General features: G+C 48.2%; 2 protein-coding genes across 2 annotated transcripts in view; both read right to left on the bottom strand.

The window, feature by feature from the left end:
• Window positions 1-22,306, bottom strand: part of LOC100024256 (zinc finger protein 883-like) — a 114,773-nt gene that overhangs the window by 31,284 nt on the left and 61,183 nt on the right. The gene's annotated exons all lie outside the window — the stretch shown is intronic.
• Window positions 15,352-19,688, bottom strand: LOC130453550 (zinc finger protein 722-like). The gene is made up of 2 exons (XM_056825738.1): window positions 19,202-19,688; window positions 15,352-15,997 (listed from the first exon to the last, which is right to left on the bottom strand). The coding sequence occupies exons 1-2, from the start codon at window positions 19,307-19,309 to the stop codon at window positions 15,848-15,850; spliced, it is 258 nt and encodes an 85-aa protein (XP_056681716.1). The 5' UTR covers window positions 19,310-19,688; the 3' UTR covers window positions 15,352-15,847.

Below are 22,306 nucleotides of genomic sequence, written 5' to 3'. Positions count from 1 at the left end.
GAGGTAAAAGGCCTCCTGTCAGCCCCAGTGGACACTCACTATGAGGTCAGACAGGGAGGATGAGACTCAAAGCAAAAGGCAGCCCACAGAACCTGAGTGCCACATGGCTTCCTGGCTCAGACCTACCTAGGGCCTGCATGCACAGGGATGGCTTCCAGAAGGCAGAGGGATCTCAGTTGAAAGGGAAGAAGGCAGAGATTGCTCTCACTTCCCTCCTTTCTATTTCCTATCTGAACTTTTCTCAGAATAAATTAAGTGTTTTGTGTTTTACCAAACTGCTCTCCTAACCTTTGTTCAAACTCCTACAAAAAATTTAACCCTTCACAGCTTGGTGAGCCAGCCAGGAGTTTGATTAATCTTATGTAGAATAATAACAAACAAAGGTGTAACCCATGGTGCTAGATATAGTTAGTGAAGTCATAGTATAGTTAGTGAAGGAGTAGGGGCCACATTACCTCAAACAACTCCCACTACCAGGAACCTGCACTGAGATTTTACATCTCTCAGTTTTCAACTGTCTCCAGTTATTACTGCTGATGGGATTATTAGTTCTGTCCACATTATTTCAAGGATACTAACTGTATCAACGATTTAGTTTAATTCTTACTAAGAAATGGAAACAATTGAAAGAGAGATTAATGGAGACTAGAGTTGCATATCTTAAGGATTGCTTCTCTCAACTGAATAAAACTATTGTCTAAAGAAATGAAACTATCTCTAAAATTGCTGAACTTGAAGAGGATATCTCCAAAATGGCTAAAACTATTATGCAACAAAATGAAACAATCTCTTGCTTGATCCAAGCTGCCTCTCCTACTCTTTATAATTCTCCCACCAAGGCAGCTAAAACCAAAAACCAAAAGAAAGAAGATACAAACCCTAGCCTACTCCCTTTAAGAGAAATACCAACTTTTAATTCTAAGAGAGAGTTAGTATCTATTAGGCACTAAAGACCATTTACCCCTCAGGATATTGAGGGATTTAAGGGGAGCACCCCTTTTTTTGAGGAGGAGCCCATAGCAGTTATAAAAACAACAACTTGAAACATTATGCAGACAATTTGATCCAATCTGAATTTATTTTGAACATCTATTAGATGAATTATTAACCAAAAAGTTAAAAGATAAGGTTATCAGACTTACTAATAAGGCCAAATAGGGAATTCATGGCCAGAGGTTGACCCTCAGTGGTACTTTGCCAATCCCACTGACTATAAGAGATTATGTCAGGCTGGGGAAGCGGTACTTAATGCAATGAGAGAATGTTCTGACAGACCAGGTACTTAGACAAAACTTGAAAAGCTAAAGCAAGAGATAGAATAAAATCCTTTAAAGTTCATGGACAGACTTATAGAACTGGGAGAAAGATATACAGACACAGATTTGACCAGAGAAAGAGATATTAGACAATTAAGAAAACAGTTTGTCAAAAATTGTTCCAATGTAGTCAAGGACTATTTCAATATCAGTTGTCCTGACTGGATGAATATGGGCCTTGATTAATTAAGAAGTGACAGTATATGTTTATAATGGGATGGAAAGAAAAGATAATGTTGATGGTGATTTGGTGGATGCCTTAAGAAAGGAGCTAAAAACAATAAAGGGAAAAATTGATAAACTTGAAAAAGAAAATACAAATTTTGCGATAGCTATAGCTCCTGTGCAAGAATATACAAATCAGAGACCAATGTGTTACTTGTGTGGGAAAGGTGATACTTAATGATAAATTGCAGATGCTGGAATCAAATATTCAGTAATTTATGAAATGATGGTGGGAACTTCAGGAATAACTGTTCTAGGAACAACAACTATTTTAGAAATAATAATAACAGAAAAAATTTCTGAAATAACAATTATGGAAATTATGTGAATGATAGAAACAATATATCCATAATGGGGCACATCCACATAATAGCCAAAATTTAAATCTTCCTCAATGAGAGGAATCTCAGAGAGGGGCACAGCCAGAGTAGAGAGAGATCTCAGCCTTCCTGGTTGTAGGGCAGAGCTGATGGTCCTCTTCCCTGGACAGCTGGGGCTGCTGCTTGCCAGAGAGGGCCAAACCCCTCTGGAGCAGCTCAGAGAGAAGGGCAGCCCAGAGGCTGGCACAGGAGCCAAAAGCAGAGGTCCCAGGGCCCCTCTCCTTCCCTGGCTCTCCTTCCATACCTAGCACTTCCTTTGGGGCCCAAGCTGTGCTGGCTCTGGGGGGTGGATGCTGGGGGGACCCCGGAGTCAGGCTGCAGGACCTCAGACAGGACAGGTGCCTCTGGGACTCCCAGGTCCTGGCCTGAGGGTACTCCGGATCCAAGTCCCCTCCAGAATTCACCCCCAGGAGTGTGTGTGTGTGGGGAGTCCTGGCTTCTCCCTGAGGTAAGGCCTGGGGAGGGGAGGAAAACCCAGATGGGATGGCTGGGCTCCAGCCTGGATTCAGCCTCAGAGACACAGGGGAGAGCTGGGGGAGAGGCAGAGCCAGCAAAGGGGGAGGAGCAGCCTGGGGTGTGTGTGTATGGTGGGGGGGGTGTTCAGGGGGGAGCAGCCCCTTGGCTGGGACAGTGTGGTGACCCCAGGGGTAGAGACAGAGGAGATCTGCACCCAAGCCCTGGCTTCCTCTTCCTCCCAGACCTGCCCTTTCCTTACCCATGGAGCCAACAAGGCCCCAGACCCCATCCTGCTCTGCTCCAGTCCCTGGAGGGTAGGGGGACAGGGCTATCCATGCCCTGAGCCATTCCACCCCCAGCTCAGGAAGTTGTGCCCCCAAAGGGCCTTCCTTCCCCCACTTCCCTCTGGAAGACAGTTCTGGGGGGCCCGGACGGGCTGTGACAGGACACAGGGAAAGGCCCCTTCCTGGCCCAGGGGGGACAGGGAGGCCAGCATGGAGGCAGACACAGGGGGGTGATTCTGGCTGGGGGAGAGGTAAGCTGGGGGGGGGGGGGCAGCCTGCAGGGCTGGGGGGGGGGGAGGAATGAGTGGAAGCACCAGGAGGGATGTGGAGGAAAAGCTCTGGGAGGCAGCTGAGTTCAGGGGCAGCCAGAGGTCTCCATTGAGAGAGCCTGGCCCAGAGAGCAGAGGTTCTGGGTTCAAATGTGCCCTTCTGGGTCTTCTGGAGCCCAGACTCATACAAGGGGAGGCTTAACCAGGAAGGGGAACATGGCAGGGGGAGGCTAGGAGAAGGCAAGGCTTATGCTGAGGAGGGAAGGGGAGGACCAGGAAGTCCCTGCTGGGGGAGGCCTGGGCTGGAATGGGGAGTCTGAAGACCTGAGAGGAGGCCTGAGGGGGAAAGGCCTTCCTGGGGGTGGGGGGTAGGGCAGGAGCCAGGCCTGGGGGTGCCTGCAGGAAAGGGCTCCTCCTGGGGGCTGGCAGGCCTAGGAGGAGCCCCAGAGGGTGCTGCACCCTCCCTGCTGCCTCCCCAGATTGCTGCAGCCGGGGATAGGGTTGGCCCCTCCTTGGGGGAGCCCTGGGGTCCCCCCCTAAAGCACAAGGAGCAGCAGGACTTTCAGAGATCCCTGGAGGAGGGGAACCTGTGGGAGGGGCCTTGGGGCTGGGCCTGGGCCCTGGAGGGTCAGCTGCTGCCCGGTGCCTCAGTTTCCTTCTCTGTCAGAAGGGGAGGATCCTAGCACCAGCCGTGGGGAGCGGACCCAGTAATCAGTCAGTCAATTGGCACTTGTTAGGCACCTGCTGCGTGCCAGGCTCTAGCCGGAGGCAGCCTCCCGTCTAAAAAAGGAGAAATGGGGGGAGGGGAGGAGGCTGCAGCTCCCCAGGCTGGGGGACAGTCAGTGCACAGCCTGGCCCTCAGCCCGGCTTTACAGCCAGGGGCCCAGGCAGGACTCCATTTCCCAGAATGCTTTTGTCAGGACGTCATGGTCTTGTCCCCGCCCTCCTCGGAGGCCTCCTTTTCCCGGAATACCTGTTTCCTGGCTACCCTTTAGACTCGCCTCCTCCCCATGTGGCAGTCTCAAGCCGGGCTGAGAATCTCCAGTGGTCCGTCTTAGTTCCTGGAGGGCGCACAGTTGTGCTTCTTGGACCGGTGCTGGGGGGGAGGGGAGGGAGGCAGTGCGCAGGCGCGGAGCTCCCTGCCCTCTCAGCTAAGACTTTCTGCTCCGAAATCCTGAGGACCCGGAAGACCCGGGTGGGGCAATTCCGGGTTAGTGAGCCTGGGAGAGTGGGCGGAAGCTTCTGCCCGCGTGTAACCGGAGGGGGGTACCGGATGTAAATGTGTGCGGGGTGGGCTCTGCTTGGGTCTCTTTTTCAATCAGTGGCTCTGTGTCTTTAAAGGACCTCCGAAAAGGGACCCACACGGAAGTGCCGGGTCAGCTCTGTCTGGACTAGAGGCCAGGGCGGGGCTTTGCCCTCCCCCCACGGGAGCCCGGAGGCAGCTGGGGGAGGGGGCGGGGCTCTCCGCCCGAGGAGTTCCGAACACGCCTGGGGAGGGTCTGACGGCGGCACCGAGGCGCTGCGTACCACGTTCGGAACTTGCTTGTGGCCCAGCCTCGCTGCGCAAACACTGCCTGGGCGCGCTGGTTTCCGAGCCGGGCGCCGTTCCGTCCCCTCCGCTCGGTCACTAGGCAGAATCGGGACTGGACCCATCCGCGGACGACGCAAACGGCCCGGCCCTACTTTGTGCCTTGAGGCCGGGAATAAAGGCGTCTCCCTCCGAGCGCCTTTTCCCGGGGCCTTGTGCTTCCAAGCCCAGAAGGGAGAAGCAGCCCTCGGAAGCCTGGTCAGGGGGTGCCCGAGCCCCCATGCCAGGGAAGGCGTCCGATCTTGGGCACTGGGGAAGTGGCAGCCCGCGCCCGCTCTCCCCGCCCCCCCCCCCAGCCACTCTTTCCACGGAAGGAGTCAGAAAAGCCCAGTGTTGGATGAGGGGAGGGAGGGGTCCAGGAGCAGCGGCGCCGCCTCCTGGGAGAAGAGCCCGCGCTGGGGGCTTTCTCTGAAGACCTGAGATTTCCAAGCAGATCTGAAGGAATGCGGTGCGCTCGGGACGCAGCGGCTAGAGGGGACAGTAGTGAGGGCTGGGGAGGAGGCAGAGGAATCCGGAAAATGCAAGGCCAGGAGACTGTGAGGAACAAGGAACCCCGCGTCACTGCATTCAGAGTAGGGAAGGGAATAAGGGGAGAGGGAAGCTGCCGGGGGAACCAGCCTTGCAGGTGGCTGCCCAGCCCCCCGTGTGCCTTAGGTGCCTGGGAGGAGTCTAGGCTGAGGAGGGCTCACTCTGGTGCCAGTGGCATTGCAGATAGCAGAGGCCGGCAGAGTCCGGAGGTCCTGGCCTTGGACGCCACTGGAGGACAGCTGTGAGCACAGGACTTGGGGGGGGGGGGGGCGCTGCTAGGAACCAGCCAGAGCAGAGAAGTTCCAGACAAGAAGCTGTTTTCTTTCCGAGTTCTCTGCATTCTTCCCGTTGAGTCCAGATTTCTCCACTTTCCTTTGGAGCGGAAATCTTTTGGCCTTCTGGCTTTAGCTGTGTCTGAATGAGGATTTTTCCTGCTCTGCTAGTAGCATATTATTGTCCGATCTGGCCTCCGCCTTGTCAGTTATTCCTGTCAGCCTCTCAGCTTCTCTCGACCCTGGATCCCCGGGTTTCCATGGTTACAGACTTAGACTTAAGACCCTTCGTTTTTCATCAATAAACTGTTTTTGAAAATAAACATTGAATTATGATATTTTTGTGGAATAAATTTCTCTCTAACCTGGCCAGGCGCCTGCTTCCTGTGAGATTTAAGATGGTTGAGGTCTTAAACTGTAGTGATTAAAATAGTGGAAGATATAAATTGTGATAGATATAAGAGAGGGTGAGTAAATTTGACCGCAGAAATATGTTTCACTACAGTGTCTTGGGTTTAAATCAAATATAAGGTGGTCGCCAGGGAAATATTCCCAATTATTCAAATACCTAAGTCAATTGGGTTTTATAGAGATTTTAATTAACAATACAATGAGTAATCAAAGAAAAGAGAGAGAGAGTAAGAAAGGAATAAGTATGAAGGGCCTCAAGCCAATATGGCCTAGACCTGAATCTTAAAAGAGAAATCAGTCAGTTTTTTAACACTCACCACAAGGTCTGACTAAACAAGGATACTAGTGACACCAGGCCAGCGTCCTTCCTCAAAGAGTCTTCCAGCCAGAGATTGTTTCAAAGAGCCTCTCTCAAGAGCCTCCAGAGCTCCTACCCCAGAGGGACAGAGCCCCTCAGAGGAGCTCCTCAAGGAACTTGCCTTCAGAATGAGAGTCAGAAATCGTGATGCCTGAATGAGATCCAAGCTCTTATTTTTAAGGGCAAAATCTCCTCTGTCACCTCCCCTAAGTCCTTACATCTACTAATCACTGTAGATGTTTCTAAAGGACCACCCATTTTGAATTCACAGCTGAGTAGTTTTAATCTCTTTAGTAAGTCAGGAAAAAATACTGCTGTGTCAACAAATTTCATTAGAAAAAACCTCTGAATAAGTTATCACCCTTTTAGGTTTAAGTAGTTTACAAGTTGCCCCACTTTTATAGGTACTTAGTATCCCATTGTATCAATTCTAAAACAGTCGTGACTCAAAGAACTTCCTGTCCCTTCCATAAGCATGGCTCAAAGCACTTTCATTGTTTAGCAAGCCGTTTTCTGTCCTAAAGCAGTCTTAAGTAGGGTGGAGCAGGGACACTTCCATAGCTAGGAGCCCCCACACTCAAGTAGAGTTCTCACCATCTGCTAGGGAATTTTTTTTAAGTAGAATATTCCCCAGTGGGGGAATCCCCTAACATTCATTAGTCTGAGAAATTTTGAGGTTTACATTCTCCTGGGATGAAGTAATGAGGGAGGAGCTGAGGTCTCCTAAGGCCCCTCCTCAGTGGCTATTTATGAATCTGAGCTGTCAGGGGAGGGACTGAGTGGGGAGCTCACCAGGGAGATGTGCAGACATTTGTGTGTGTGTGTGTGTGTGTGATATGTGTATATAGTGAGAGAGAAAGACAAAAGACCTGTGCTAGAGGAGAGAATGACTGTCTTCATTTTAGATTTTGGAAAGAGTCCACTGAGCACATGAAAGGTTCAGTCGATGAATTATTTAAGTGAAGAAATTCTGCCTCTTGAGAACTGCACTCATTACACTGTCAGTGTCTTTCCTTTGAATTAACTCAGTGCCCAAATTCAGTTAAGAAAATGTTCTCTTTTATTACGACGAACCCTCCTTCCTTTCCTCTTCCTACTTATTCTTCCTTCTGGGTGATTAAATATAAAATGAATATATTCCATTAACCAAAGACTTTTATCATAAAGCAAAGACAGGATGTTTCGGCTGTGGCACATCCTACCCAGTGGATCCCCAAACTCTCAATATTACCCAAGTCTGCCCATCCTCGCATAGCTGAAATCGGGTCAGATGTCATATTACTCTTGATGCTTTCATCTAGATAAAGAGTATCTCAGCTTCTTAGGAAATGAAGTAGAGAATTCATTTTTCTTTGTTTTCTCCTCATTCATCACTGCTAGTATATTCCCTATATTGCTATATTTTCAGAAACTCTTCAAAAGAAAAGTATTCTTATGAGATCAACTCTGACATTTATGGAGGAATTTCAGATCACCTCTTTCTCCTCCACAGAATCTCCTCCCTCACTCAGAAAGCACTTACTGTCTCCCTTATTTCATAAGGAAAAGCATTTCAGAGTAAGTCACTTCTCCAGGTTTGACTCTCACAACATCATTCTCCCTTCAGACACAAAATGCCGTTGTCAGTATTCCATTGGGCTCTGAGTGAGTGGTCTCCAGTGCTGGCTCTGACACTCTTCAAGGTTAGTGTAAAGATTAAAATTTAGGAATATGGGGAGACTGAGGCAGGTAGAAATTAGTTTCTCTCTGCAAGGAGTATTATATTTTATTAGAGGTTTATTAAAGATTAAAGAAAATACAGAATAAGAAAAAACATGTGCCTAGGACAGAGGCCTAGGCCAGATAACTTCACATCGCAGAAGAGATGCATCTGCTCCAAAACGGAAGTCCAAAAGAGGCAAGAGAGCCCCAAAAACCTTTGCCACCAGCTTAAATCCTTCCTCAATCTCGGCCCACCTCAGAATTCCCGTGAGATTACAAAGCATCTTGGGGAAGTGGAGCAAAAGCTTGTGGGGATTGTAGTCCTGTATTCGAGTCTATTTTTTACAATTTCCCGTTTGATCCTCTGGAAAGAAGTCCTTCCCCAAAGGATCATAAAAACATAATCAATTTAAAGATTACAATAATTTGAGGATAAGAGAAAAAAACAAAACAAAACAAAACCAGTAATTACAGGACACATTGACAGAAAGCCAATTAGGGGGCAGTCCCCTTTGGCATGAAAGTATACATACAAATAAATGTTCAATCAACCACACCCAAAGTTCATTTTTGTGCAGCTTGTGGTCTGGAGGCTTCTTCATGGTGGCTTCTCCAACAGTTCAGTTCTGGATTCAGAGAGGTAGCATCTTCTTTACCTAAAATTCTTCTCAAAAGGAATTTAAACTTTGCAATTTAAATAATAATATATTTTTTTTACATTCCCCCTTTAAGAGGGTGATTGACAAATACAGGATCACTTAGGGATGCATGGCTGAGGTATGAGGTATATGAATCAATTGGCAAGAGAAATTAAAAGGATATCAGAAAAATCAAAAAGAAAAGAAAAAAATTTCTGGATGAAAATATAGACTATCAAAGTCTTATGTGTAAAAATTCCAAGTAAAAGAAAAATAAACCTATAACAGGTCCTTGAATCAGGGCCCAATCAAAATGATCTAAGCAATGATGCATTTACCCAGTCAATAGCCAGGACTACAGAAAGGTATCACACTATGGAAGGCAGAAAAGGGGACCAGATTATAGGAGCCAAGTAGGAGCCAAGTTTAGGGATACTCATCTGTGAGTATCTTCAGAGTGAGTGTGGACACAAGGAAAGCCTATGTCTAGCAATAATAAACACAATAACCTTGAGTCTTCACACTAGGTTCAAGACCTTTGTATTGGCCTAGAAGTGCATCAATCCATCCTAGATTTGCCTCTCTTTGGCTCTGTGCAATGGCTCTGTGTGTATATCTTGTCCTGGAATCAGACAGAATCATTAAGCAAAGTCCCATAATTTATTTAAATAATTAGTGGCATCATTTTTATAGTCACAAGCTTTTTGGGGCATGCATTAGCAAATGTATTTCAAACTTGTAGCACTGAAAAGTCAAAAAGTTAAAGAAAATCTTAATGCTGGTGACATGGGCTTCAAATATAAAAAGGAGAGAAAAAATAATAAAAAAACTGAAAAAGTATATTGCACATGCAAGAAAAATATAATAATAAAAGAGCTTTTAAAAATTCAAAAATATAGCTTATAATCATTGACACACTGTGTCAGTTAAGAAAATATAGCACACAAGGCTTTCTCACCAAAAATGAGATCCATTTCCTCTTCATATCTGGCTATGACCACTGTGAGTAGAAGGCAAATGAATTGAACAAGTTAACAATTTTTTCATATTTAAAAATACAGTAGTACAAATATGTAGTTATCAAAATCCCCAAAATTCTCAATAGCCCAATTAATTACAATAGCAAACAAACACACTTTCATATTTCACATAAGTTGCTGTATGACATTTTTAAAACCTATGAATTGATGAACATTTGTCACAATTTTTACAAACATAGCAATCTTTCAACCTTGGTATTTAAACATATTTTTTAAACAAAGTAAAACTCATCTTGGGTTTAGAACATAATCAAGAAATCTATATATCATTCTGGTGCAAGCAAAATAGTGAGCTGAAGAGCATAAACAAAGGGGTGCTCCTTTTGGAGGCTTTTAGGGATACAAATGCCCTGAGATTAATTGCCCAACTTCCATTCACATGCGGTAAGGTTGAGGTTTATAAAATGAATTTCACTTCAGCTACTAGAATGGGCCTTACCTCGTGGTAGGGGCAGGCAAAAGTAACCAGATTGTTAAAAAAAAATCCAAAAATCATATTTAAAAAACCCTTAAAATCAAATCATTTGAGGTATTTAGCACATTAAATTTTTCCAAGGTTGTTAATACAATTGTAACCAGTTCTGAAGTCCATCTATCCTCGGGAAAATAGAAAAAAAGCTGTTTTTTCATATATGGGCTTATTCACAATAATATTTGTTCAACCCAGTTATAGGGGGAAAACAACAGAATTTGAAAACTCAGTACATTCAAAATAAATTCAATCAACCTTCAGTTCAAGCAGAATAATATTGAATCCAGTAATATATGAACTTAAAATCACAAAGTTAAACCATAACAAAAAATGCAATAGAATACAGAGATTTTTATAAACCATTGGAGTCTGAAATGCCTTAGAATATAGCCTTTAGTCTTTAAAGTTCCTTAGGTGTGTTTATCCATTTAAATGTCTATTGTGCGAAGGCAGAGTGGTAAGGGCTAAGCAATGGAGTCTAAGGGGTCTGCTCAGGGCCCCACAGCTGGGAAGTATCTAGGGCCAGATTTTAACCCAGGTCCACATGTCCTCAGGTCTGGCTCCCAGTTCGTTGAGCCATCCATTTGCCCCTTCAAAGTTAAAGTTGAATATTTGGGCTGAATTTGCTCCCTGACAGGCAGGTAAAATCAATGAAATTATCAGAAGAGTCAAAAGGTATCCTTTTAAACAGCCCATTGCTTTTTAAGTTTCTGTTTGAAAAAATCTGTTTCTTTTCCTCTCCCGTTTCTCTCTCCCCTGCTCTGATACCTCCTCCTGCCCCAGTCCACGTGGAGCCAATAAACCCCTCCCACCCCCACCCCGTTTTGTTACAAGCCAAGGATCTGGGTTTGTTGGGCAGGCAGATCACCGGGTGATTACAATCTTGGTTGAATCAGGTGGGCCAGGTGATTGAGAGAAAGACTGCGGGGTGGGCAGGGCCAGGAGCCGGAGTGCAGACAAACAGGGCTGGGAGCTCGGGCACCAGGTGAGAGGCCAGGAGCAAAAGCAGGAGAAGTAGGCAGGCAGAACTAAGTAGCCAGGGGCCAGGTGGGCATCAAGCGCAACAGGTCTGGATCAGGGACTGCAGCTTTGCAAGGGTAAAAAAAAAAAAAAACCTTGGCCAGAGAGATGTGGCTCAAAAAAAAAAATTCCTAGGTAATAGCTATTAAAGATTAACTAAAGATCAGAAAAGAAATCAGAAGATTGAGAGTTTTTTGTCCCTTCGTGGTCGCCAAACTGTAAAAATTAAAATTTAGGAATATGGGGAGACTGAGGCAGGTAGAAATTAGTTTCTCTCTGCAAGGAGTATTATATTTTTAGAGGTTTATTAAAGGTTAAAGATTAAAGAAAATACAGAATAAGAAAAAACATGTGCCTAGGACAGAGGCCTAGGCCAGATAACTTCACATCACAGAAGAGATGCATCTGCTCCAAAACGGTCCAAAAGAGGCGAGAGAGCCCCAAAAACCTTTGCCACCAGCTTAAATCCTTCCTCAATCTCGGCCCACCTCAGAATTCCTGTGAGATTACAAAGCATCTTGGGGAAGTGGAACAAAGGCTTGTGGGGATTGTAGTCCTGTATTCGAGTCTATTTTTTACATTAGCAGTTTGGTGTAAATCTCTAGTGTGCTTCAGTGTCCTCCAAGTCTGTTGATGAGGGATTGCACTATATGAATTCTGAAGGTTCGGCTCTAAGTCCCTCACTTTGGCTGGTTTAGGGGTTAATAACACTCAAGGATGTGGCTGTGGACTTGGTCCAGGAGTGGCGCCTGTTGGACCATTCTCAGAAAGAGCTGTACCTGGAGGTCATGCTGGAGAATGTGCAGAATCTACTCTGTGGCTAAGGACCATTTCCTCTCTTGATCCCAAATCTCTGGTTAAGGGACATCTTCATTCCAAGCCAAATGTATAGGATTTTGAGCCTTTGTCAATGATTAAAAAAGCAAAAGTGCTGATCTCTGCCCAGGGTTCTCCTCCTGCCTGCTTTTCATTGAAAAAGTCTTTGAATGATGTGGTGGGAAGCTGGGACTTTCCCTTATGATTTCTTCTCTTTTAGACAGCTTCAGGTGAAAACGTAAACCAGTGTTACAGTTTTCCATTTCTGAAGCTCATCTCAGAAGTCATCTAGTCCAGCCTCCAATTAGACCCAAATTTTGTGTGCGAATTCTGTTTATAACCAGGCAGCTTTTCCTTGAAGATGGGCATTGAAGAGAACCCTCTACCTGCCCATTTTCTGATTGCAAATGGGTTCCATGATCTCTGCCCTCCTGCAAATGTCCCAGCAGTGTGTAGGACAGAAACCATTCTGTAGTCCTTACTTGGGTGCCCCCCTTTGCCTTATGAGGACCATATTTTTTGTTTCTATACCAGTCCCTTCTTTCTTATGCCCAGGTCTTCTAGTTCCTAGAGAAAATGTTGTCTCCTGTTTTTAGCAAGAGAAGTCCCATGGCTGCTGGAGCAAAAAGGCCTGGGAATAAGGCGAAAGCAGGTATATATAAGGGCTGTCGTCTGTAGTAAGTAAAGAAAGACTGCAGAATGACTGGCAGGAGCATGTGACTCAGAACCACGGGACAGCCTGGGTCAAGATTCCCAGGGGGGTGTGGTCTCCACTGAAGACAGACTTCTTCCTGAAGCTTTTGGAGGTGGCTGAAATTTCCACCTATCTACAAAATGCCTGGCCCTCTGTGAGATACCAGCTAGAGGAGAGAGATTGCTTGAACAGCTTGCTGGCAGCTAGATGGAAGACCATGGAAAGGTCCATTAATGTCTATTGGACCTAATTTGGACTTTACTTCTGGCCAGGATCGTGGCCCATATCTGGACTCTGGGGGAAAACTTCACTTATTTAGCTTAGGAAGTTAGCCAGTAGGACAGTATTAAGGGAAATTAGCTTGGGGACAAGATGAAGACATTTCCTTTCTCCTTTGTTGCCCTCATTCCTATCCCATTTCCCATGAATAAAATGAAACTATTTACATGTTTATCTCGTGTCTCCTCCCCTTAAGCCTCTCATAATAACATGTTGTCTCTTGTAGTGAAGGCAGTGCTAGACTTGGAGGGTGGCAGACCAGTGCCGACTTATGACGTTCATTTCCTGAGAGATGGATGCTAGACTCAGTGTAGAATATGAGCCGTAATATGTGACAGATCGTAAAATGAGATGAATATTTAGTACGTGAGAGCACCCATCTCAGCTATGCAGACAATCCCATCTGGGGGCAGAAAGTGAGGAAGAACAAGAAGCCTCCTGATCAACATAAAAAACACCTCACACCTTGGCAACTGGTCCCATCAATTCCTATTAAAGCAAAGCAGAAGAATGGAAGAAGGCTTTGATTTTGTCCTCTTGTGCCAAAGATGACTGCAGGTGGTGAGTGCGGCCATTGAAAACCGTCTTCAACAGGTGAAAAGCTCTGGTACATCTGCATGGCCTATTAAAAAGCAGAGACATCACTTTGCTGACAAAGATCCAGGGAGTCAAAGCTAGCGTTTTTCCAGCAGTCGTGTATGGCTTGGAGAGTTGGACTCTACCATGAACGCTGAGCATCACAGAATCGACACTGTCAAACTGTGATGCTAGAGAAGATTTCTGAGAGTCCCTTGGACAGCAAGAAGATCCAATCAGTCAATACTTGGATAAATGAATTCAAAGAATTCCCTAGAAGGTAAATTACTAAAGTGGTAGCTTGAGTATTTTGGCCATTTAAAGAGAAAGTAAGACTCAGTGAAAAAGATCCTGATATTGGGAAAGATTACAGGAAAAGGGGATGAGGGGGCTGGTGGGGATGCAAACAATGAACAGGAACTTGGACAGGCTTCAAGAGATACTGGAGAATAGAAGAAACTGGCATGGCCTGTGGGGTCATGAAGAATTGGACAAGACTGAACAAGTGAGGTTGACAACGATTATTTGGGGTTCCGCCATTTTTGAAATACAAATGTAAAATGTACCCAGGACTTCCCATCTCCCAGTCTGGCTCTATCTGCTGAGCCACCAGGCTGCCCTTCCACTTCACTTTCAATCTGCTCTTCCCCTGCTCATGTTAATATTTTTCATTAGCTTGTGGTCCTTCCTGTTTCTCTTTATTGATCTGTTGGATGCATCATTACAGTCATTCCTTGTCAACGCCAAATCTTGAAGCTCAGAAACATTTCTGGTCTTCGGTTGTAATTTTCAAGACTTTACCCAAATTTTATATTGGATTCAGATCCAGAGATGTGGTATTTGTGGCCCCTCTGCCAGATATTGATATTCATTTCATTGCCTGTCACTACTATAAGCAGAGTTTAATTTCCCTGCTTTTGCTCTCCAAGAAAATAAAATCCTTACAATAAAAATCTTTAAAAATCCATCATTTCTGTGTCCACAAATAGTTTGCCTTTGGGTAGAGGCTGGGTCGCACCTTCCTTCAGGAAACAGACAGCATGATTCACTCTTAGTCCTATGGCAGCCCCTCCTGTTTGAGGAACCCTTTGGAGGCTCCCAATAACAGGAGAAGACTTTGAAGCTAAAAATTCTTTAATATAACTTTGAGCAGAAGACAACGGCCCAACTTTGTTACGAGTATCTTTAAATTCAGATGGAATAAATAGGAGGAGATACTCTCCCCTGGAACAAGCAGTGCAGGCATGGTTCAAGCACGCCAGTGTCCTTCCTGCAGGGATTCCAGGCTGGCCTATGGTGCTTCTCAAGGTCGGGATTGCTGTTGTCACACTGTGACCACTTCTGACTCGGGACAACACGGCCCTGCAGTTTCTCAACCCAACATCCAGGTATTCCTCAATTGCCAGATGGTTCATTCACGTCAACATAGACAGAAGCAAATAGAAGGAGAGAAAATGGCTGCTTAAGGAAAAATAGGGGGCAGATGGGTGGCTCAGTGGATGGAGAGTCAGGCTTAGAGATGGGACGTCCTGGGTTCAATTCTGGCCTTACTCAGACACTTCCTAGCTCGGTGACCTTGGGCAAATGACCTAACCCTAAAAGGCCTAGCCATTACCACTCTTCTGCCTTGGAACCAGTACAGAAGTGATTCTAAGAAGGAAGGTGAGGGTTTTCTCCTCTGCTTTCACAGGAGAGGTTGACTGCATAAATTCTAGTATCTAGAAATTAATAATCAATACATAGTGTCGTGGTGTGTGGCTTGAATGTGGATTCTTAAAGTCCTGAGTCCAAATCCATTCTCAAATACCTCCTGGCTAAGGTCTCAGGCAACTCATTGATGCTCTCTTTGCCTATTGCCTCAACTGCAAAATGAGGATGAATCTCATCTAACTTACAGGGCTGTTGTGAGAATTAAATTGGATAATATTTTAAAAGAAGTTTTTAGCATCATCTCAGATATAGAACATCAGCATATTGAAATGTTTATTTCCTTCCCCTCCCACCATGTATAATGGACTTTTGGGTAGCTATGAAGGAAGAACAGACATCCTGGCTATGCTCAGCTTTTGAGAGTAAGACTAGGAGCAGGGAGGTATAATTTAATGTGAATTATCAAAAAAGAACCCTCCAAAGACTAAGAGAACCCAAAGAGGAAGGGGCTCTTTGGGGAGGTAGGAGGTTCCCTTCAGGGTCCATCTTCAAAGAAAAGCTGCATGAGCAGGGTTCAGATACTTGGCAGACAACATTCGTGCTCAGGCAATAGTCAGACTAACTCAATCCCTGAGATCACTTCTTCAGTCTGAGATTTTCCAACAGTTGTTTGGTTTTTGGACATGAAGATCCCACAGTTGATACTTTGCAGTATCAACACTGCAAAGACCTTTTGCAGGAAAACCAGAAAACAGGATTATCTGTCCTAGGAGACAAGAGATCAGCATTTTGGCCTTACTAATAATTGATAAATGCTAAAAACCTTGTACACCGGGGAGGGAATGAAGACAGTGCCTTGAGGGTAGATTCAGAATTACCAGGGAACATCGTCCTTACCCAGGAAGAGCATGTTCTCAGCATTCTCCAGCATCACCTCCTTGTACAGCTCCTTCTGACCAAGGTCCAAGAGGCGCCACTCCTCCTGGGTGAAGTCCACAGCCACATCCTGGAACGTCACCAAGACCTAAACCACCAAAGGCCAAAGGCACAGAGCTAAAGGAGACCTCAGAAGTCATCTCATAATGAGGTCATTAACTTTTATTAGGAAACTGAGGCACAAAAAAGATTCCCTCCAAGCTCACCCCCTCATGAGTGTCCAAGCCAGCCCTTCAACCCCGAGTCATGAGAAGCCCAAGAGAATACAGAGAAATTTTTCATGTGGTCAGTTGAAAAGACATTGAGAAATATGTTTCTACCCATGGGGGCTGACGAGTGATGTGTCCCATCAGGGATGTAGGAGGGTCCAAGCAGGGAAAAGATGATGTCAAATCTCTTTCCCACAAGCCAGGCAGGAGTGATTAGCCTGGGTGTGGGCCAGCAGCAGCCCCATCCCTGGCAGCCAGCACAAGCCTTGGAGGCAGCTGAATCAGCAGCGACTTCCAGTCCCACCCACAGGCGAGAAGGGGCCAGGCAGTGGGTCAGAAGCCCGTCACTGAGGCCCCTTTGCTGGCACTGGGTGCAGGAGTCTGCTGGGAGGTCCCTCTGGGGATCTGGGTCTCTATAACTGAAAATCTGTTACCCTAAAAAGGAAGTGTATTTCCCAAGAGCCCACTGACTTCCCGTCATTGCATACATCCTGTAGACAGGATAAAGGGAGTGGGAGTTGCGGCTCTTCCTTTCTTCTTCTTCTTCTTTTTTTGGCTTGCCACCAGTGGTGATGGTGGTAAGGTGGGGAGTTTGAAAATGGCTAAACAGCCATGGGCAAGTGGTTTTTATGACGATCATTTAATAAACCTCCTAAAATAAAATATTTTATTATTTGAGATATAACTACATTTTTACAGGCTCCAGGCCTCATTCACAGTCCAGGATGAGCAGGAGCACAGCGGAGGCGGGACGGTGGGGGTGCAGGCTTCCTGCTCAGACTTCCAGGCTGCCAAACAGTGCTAGTGCTGACCAAGCCAGCCGTGACTCCACCTCTTAGCCTGTTCCGTTGTTGGAAGGAGAAGCCTGAGCTCTCGCAGCCCTCTGAGGAAAGGGAATGAAGGACGTCAAGCAGGAAAGTGCCGCCATCGCAGAGGAGATCAGGCCCAGCGAGGTGGCTGAGTGCAGGAGTCAGGCCTGGAGACAGGATGTGTTCGGTGGAGGAAAGGTCGAGTCTGTATTTCTGAAGGTGGAGGAACGAATGGCCAAAAGCCTCACTGAGAGGCCGTGTCTACACCAACAGAGCACACTGAAAGGTCGTGTCTACACCAACTGGGCCCAGATGACAAGAGCTGAAAGGTTTTCTCATCATTTTCATCAATCACTTCCACCCCAATGAAAGGGGAGACTCTGCCTGGGCTTTCTTACTTGGTAAAGTGGTCTCGGATGTGAATCCTGCTCAGGAAGTCACCAGGCTGCCCACCAGAGTCTGTGCTGACCCCAGAAGGCTGTAAGACGATGGCCCGACAGTAAGAGCCTGCCAGGGTCACCTGATGTCTTCCATGAGACGCTCCTAATTCTGGACTTACTTTTCTCTTTGGAACTTGCTCAAAAGGCTGGACTGACTTCTGACAGCCCGAAATGCTCAAGTGACTCATGTGGAGGCGACGTTAGTGACGCTGGCCTTGCTCAATCCTTCTCTGCCTCCATCTGGGTTGAGCCTGAGCAGGAGCCTTCCCAAGAGCGAACGCTGTTTCTCCGGCTGCTCCCCATCCCTGCTGCTCTCTCCGGCCCTCGGGGCACCTGCACGCTGCTGGATGGCTCTTTCCCAGGAGGGCTTCTGTCCTTCCCCAAGTCTCCTCCCTTGTTCCTGTGCTGCTTCCTGTCTCCTTCTCGGGATGAGCAGCAGATCCTTCCTGTCTCTTCTCCTGCCAGGCCAGAATCTGCTCTCTGAGATGGCCTGAAGGTGGCTGCTGTGCTTGTCCTGCTCACAGGTCTGCCTTCAGTCAGGGCTTTCCTTGAACCTTCTTCTTCTTCTTTTTTTTTTTTAAACCCTTACCTTCCATCTTGGATTCAATACTGTGTATTGGCTCCAAGGCAGAAGAGGGGTAAGGGCTAGGCAATAGGGGTCAAGTGACTTGCCCAGGGTCACACAGCTGGGAAGTGTCTGAGACCATATTTGAACCCAGGACTTCCCGTCTCTAGGCCAGACTCTCAATCCACTGTATCACCCAGCTGCCCCCTTTCCTTGAACCTTCTGCTGCCTCCTCGGGGAACTCCTCAGCAAAGGGCCCTCCTGGAGCACGCCCAGATGTCCCTCAATGACTCTTCCTCCTTTAAGGAGGGGGATGGGGGAAATGGGGGAAGGGAGACGGTACCCCCTTAGAGGAAGCTGCAGACTCCTGTGCCCAGGGGAGCACCCAGGGCCAGAAGCCAGGAAGGAGGAGGTCAGAGCCAACCACTGGCTGGGCTGCACCTATCCGGCTGGGTGCTAGGTGGCTCAATTCAGCCTTTTGCCACCAGGGAGCCTCATCATTTCAGGACAGGCTCAGAGGAGACCCCTCTGGGGGCTGCAGACACCCCAGAACAGCCCCAAGCCCCTTCCTCCTCTCCTCTGACCAGGGACACTGGCCTCCTGGCTGAGCCTGACCAGGACCCTCCATCCCCTGCCTCTGGGCATCTCCAATGGCTTCCCTCAGGCTGGAATGTTCTCCCTCCTCCCTGGGCCTCCTGGCTTCCTTCTTCCAAGCTCAGCTCACCTCTGACCCTCAGAACAGAGCTCCTGGCCCCCAGCACTGCCACAGCCTCCCTCTGAGAGTCCCTCCTGTCTATACTGCAGGGCCAGTGTAGACACAGCCGCAGACACTTGTCCCCCCACTAGACTGGGAGCTCTTGGAGGGCAGGGCCTGGTTCCTCCTTCCTGGGCTGCTCCAGCAGCTCCCCACAGAGCCCCTTCCCTTCCTCAGTGCTTCTGGACTTGAGCTGAGCCATGGCAAAGGGGAGGCAGTCAGAGAGCCCTGGGGAGGGAAATGTCTGCTCTGAGGAGGACCCTGAGAAGGACAAGAGCTGGGAAGCTTTCAGGGCTCTGCTCAAAGCCTGCCCACACAGGACCCAGATGTGAAGGGCTTTCCCTGAGGTCCAGTTGGCAGAAGGCAGAGCCTGGCCAAAAGAAACAGGTGGGCACTGGTGCTCCCACCCCATCCCACTGCCTGCCTATCTGTGGGCAGAAACCATCCCGGGCACCACACACTGGCAGCTGCCTACCCAGGCCTCTGGGGCTCTGCCCTGGGCACACTGCACTCACCTGGGCTGGGGGGCCGGGGCTCCCAGGGGCCACCCCTCTGGCTCCAGGCCTGGGTCCTCTGCAAGCTCTTTGTCTCCTCTTCCTGGGCAGGAGGCTGGCTGCAGGCATTGAGGCAGGCTGAGGTCCAGCAGGGAGAGCCTTCAGGGTCCAGGGGGAGGGCAAGAAAGGAGGTGAGGCAGGGACAGGAAGGTGCTCTGAGCAGGAAGACTCCCCCCTCCCTCTCTTACTCCTCTTCTGCCCATCCTCCTTCAAAGACCAGGAGGCAGAAGGGGCTTTGGGATCCCAGATGGGAGGGGGGCAGTGAGAGGCTCCAGGACCCCCAGTCAGAGCTCTGCCCTCCCTGCGGCCCCCCTGCCCAACCCTCACCCTCCTGCCTGGTCTAGGAGGGAGGGAGCTGGGACAGGCTGAGGACCAGGAGGGCTCTGGGATGGGGCTGCCAGGAATGACCAGGGAAGCCTGAGGCTGGGAGACACAAGCCTGGCTGGGATTCTCTTCCCTGGCAGGCTCACTGAGGGCTCTGAGAAGGGAGGCAGGAAAGGAAAGGGCTGGGAGCAGAGGAGGACCCTGTAACTGAGCTGGGAGAGGAGGAGGGGACATCCCAATGCCAGAAGAGTTCCAGGAGGGCAGCTGAGCCTGGGAAAGCAGGAAGATGGTCCCAGGCTCTAACCAGGAGCTGGAGAGGACTCCTGGGACCTCCTTTTGGAGCTTTGCTTAGAGACAGGAAGCTCAATGCCTGGGATCTGAAAGGGAGGCTGCAGGAGAGCCAAAGGTCCAGTGAAGGCACCTTCCTTAAAACCTTGGTGCCTGGGTCCTAGGGAGGTCCTGGGGGATGTTAACTGGGAAAAAAACACACTGTTTAATCAGGAAAGGGTTCAGTCCAGTATTTGGCCCTTTACTCAGTCTGGTGCCAAGACTTCTACAGGCTTTGCACCCTGGACTCTGGGGACATTTTCCCTGGGAGTGCCACTGTGCTAGATGAGGACTCCAAGGAACAGAAGAATTTGGGGGACCTATTTGGGGAGATGCAGGGTCAGGGAGGGAGGACTGACATTACCAAAGCTACAAGGAAATGGGAGGCTTCCAAATATATAGGCAGGAAGCCATCCAGTGGGAGAAGGGAAACAGCTAGAGGCTGGGGTGTGAGGGAAAGAGCTATTTACAATGGACACTAAAAGGCAGACCCAGCCCAGGTGGGGTCTACTTGGGAAGGGGCTCTGAGACAAAGGAGAATCTACCTAAGACAGAAAGGGTACTTAGCATAAGCTTAGCTCCAGTGACCTGGGATCCTCACTCACCTAGGGGTCCATTATTCAGTCTGAAACTGCTAGCCACAGATTCCCTTAAGGGTGGATTCTCCTTGGAACAGGGAAAACTTGGGTTCATCAGATCTTACTAGGCTACAAGTTTGGGGTTTCTAGATTTCATGTTGACAAGGAAAGGAAGCAGGACTCCTGGGTCACTGCAGAGAGGCAGGGTTGTGGGTGGGATGATGGAATCTCTGAACTGGAGCTGGGGGCAGGGAAACAGGCCACTTGGGTCCTGGTGGGGGAGGTTAGAGGCAGTGCTTCAGGGTCTGCTTGGGAGAAGTCTGAAATGTGACCTGATGGTCACCGTGAGGGCGGCATCCCCAGACATTTGGGATGTGAGGGGGAACCTGAACAAGAAACAGCAAAGGAGAGCTGGCCAGAGAGCCTGATGGGGGAGGTCCAAGGACTCCTCTCAGCCCCAGTGAACACTCTCTGTGAGTTTTGACCCAGAAGATGAAACTGAAAGGAAAAGGCAGGGAGCAGAACCGGAGTGCCACATGGCTTCCTGGCTCAGACCTACCTAGGACCTGCATGCACAGGGATGGCTTCCAGAAGGCAGAGGGATCTCAGCCACAAGAGAAGAAGGCAGAGCAACAGGCAGGAAAAGGAAGTAAGACTAAAGGCTGGGGCTCCAGAGAAAGAAGAAAGTTTGATCTCAGCTCCAGTGGTTCAAGGATTCAGTCAGCCCACTTAAAGCAGAATTTCCCAATCTCAAGGGCTCCACCCTGACCCCCAAATGCCTAGTCCACTGGAATCCCTCTCTTCTACCCTACACTCCTTCCAAACTCCACCCCAGGGTTCATATTCCACCTGGACCATCACACCAGACTGGCCATCTGGGAGTCTCCTCCTCCCCCAACCTCCCTCTCTCCCTATCTGTGCTCTGGGTCTCACATCCTCCTCCTTCTAAATACAGTCGCCTGCCTTCTTCCAACTCTGCCCCTGCTACACTCATCTTCTTCCAAATTAGGACATCCAGATCCTGTGTCCATCCTGATTCCCTTCCCAAACATATCCCTGTCCCACATCCCCCAAATCACTTGGCAGACATCCCTGTCCTCCCTGCAGTCCACACCCTAGAATTATACCCCCACCCTTCCCCAATTTAACCCTTGTCTACCACTTGGAAAAATTTGCACCCTTTGGGGGTCTTTCCTTCTACCTTGTTTGTCTTACCTCAAGGACATTCTGTCAGTGGATCCTCTGAGAAATCAGAGGCTAGTGCGAGTATACATGAGTATGTGGGGGTGACAGTGTGTGTGCGTGTGAGTGTATATGAGTGTGTTGGTGTGTGTGTATGTAAGAGTGAGAGTGTGAGAGTGTGTGAGACAGAGAGACATAGACAGACAGACAGGTAGGGAGGTGCCCTATTGTGGCTGGAAACAAGGAGAGCTGCATGTACTTGGGGTCGTTACTGCCTTTTCTTCCCAGGATGAGGTAACCAGTGATGGAGGCTGGTTGCTTGCTAGGCTACAATCACTCAGAAATGTCTTCTAATGAACATGAGCATCAGTAATCACACCTGAACTCCGAGCTCCTGTTGGGTTCCCAAGCAGAAGATGGCGGCCAATGGTGTCAGCTGTGTTGTTGGGCAGGGACCTGGAATAGAGGAGGGTTTTTCTGGGCTCGGGGACATGAGAAGTAAAGGACAAGCATCTCCATGCCTGGGAGTGGAGTCCTACATGAGGTTTGGACTCTATTGGTAGGACTCCCTGCATAGGATGGGTTTCATCACTATGAATGCTTGTCAAGGAGACCTTGAAAGTCTTGCTCCTGGGGAGAAACTCTTCCCTGCCTT

This window comes from Monodelphis domestica, chromosome 4 (assembly GCF_027887165.1).
Source record: "Monodelphis domestica isolate mMonDom1 chromosome 4, mMonDom1.pri, whole genome shotgun sequence".
Classification (NCBI taxonomy): domain Eukaryota; kingdom Metazoa; phylum Chordata; class Mammalia; order Didelphimorphia; family Didelphidae; genus Monodelphis; species Monodelphis domestica.
This window is presented reverse-complemented; position numbering and strand designations above follow the sequence as displayed.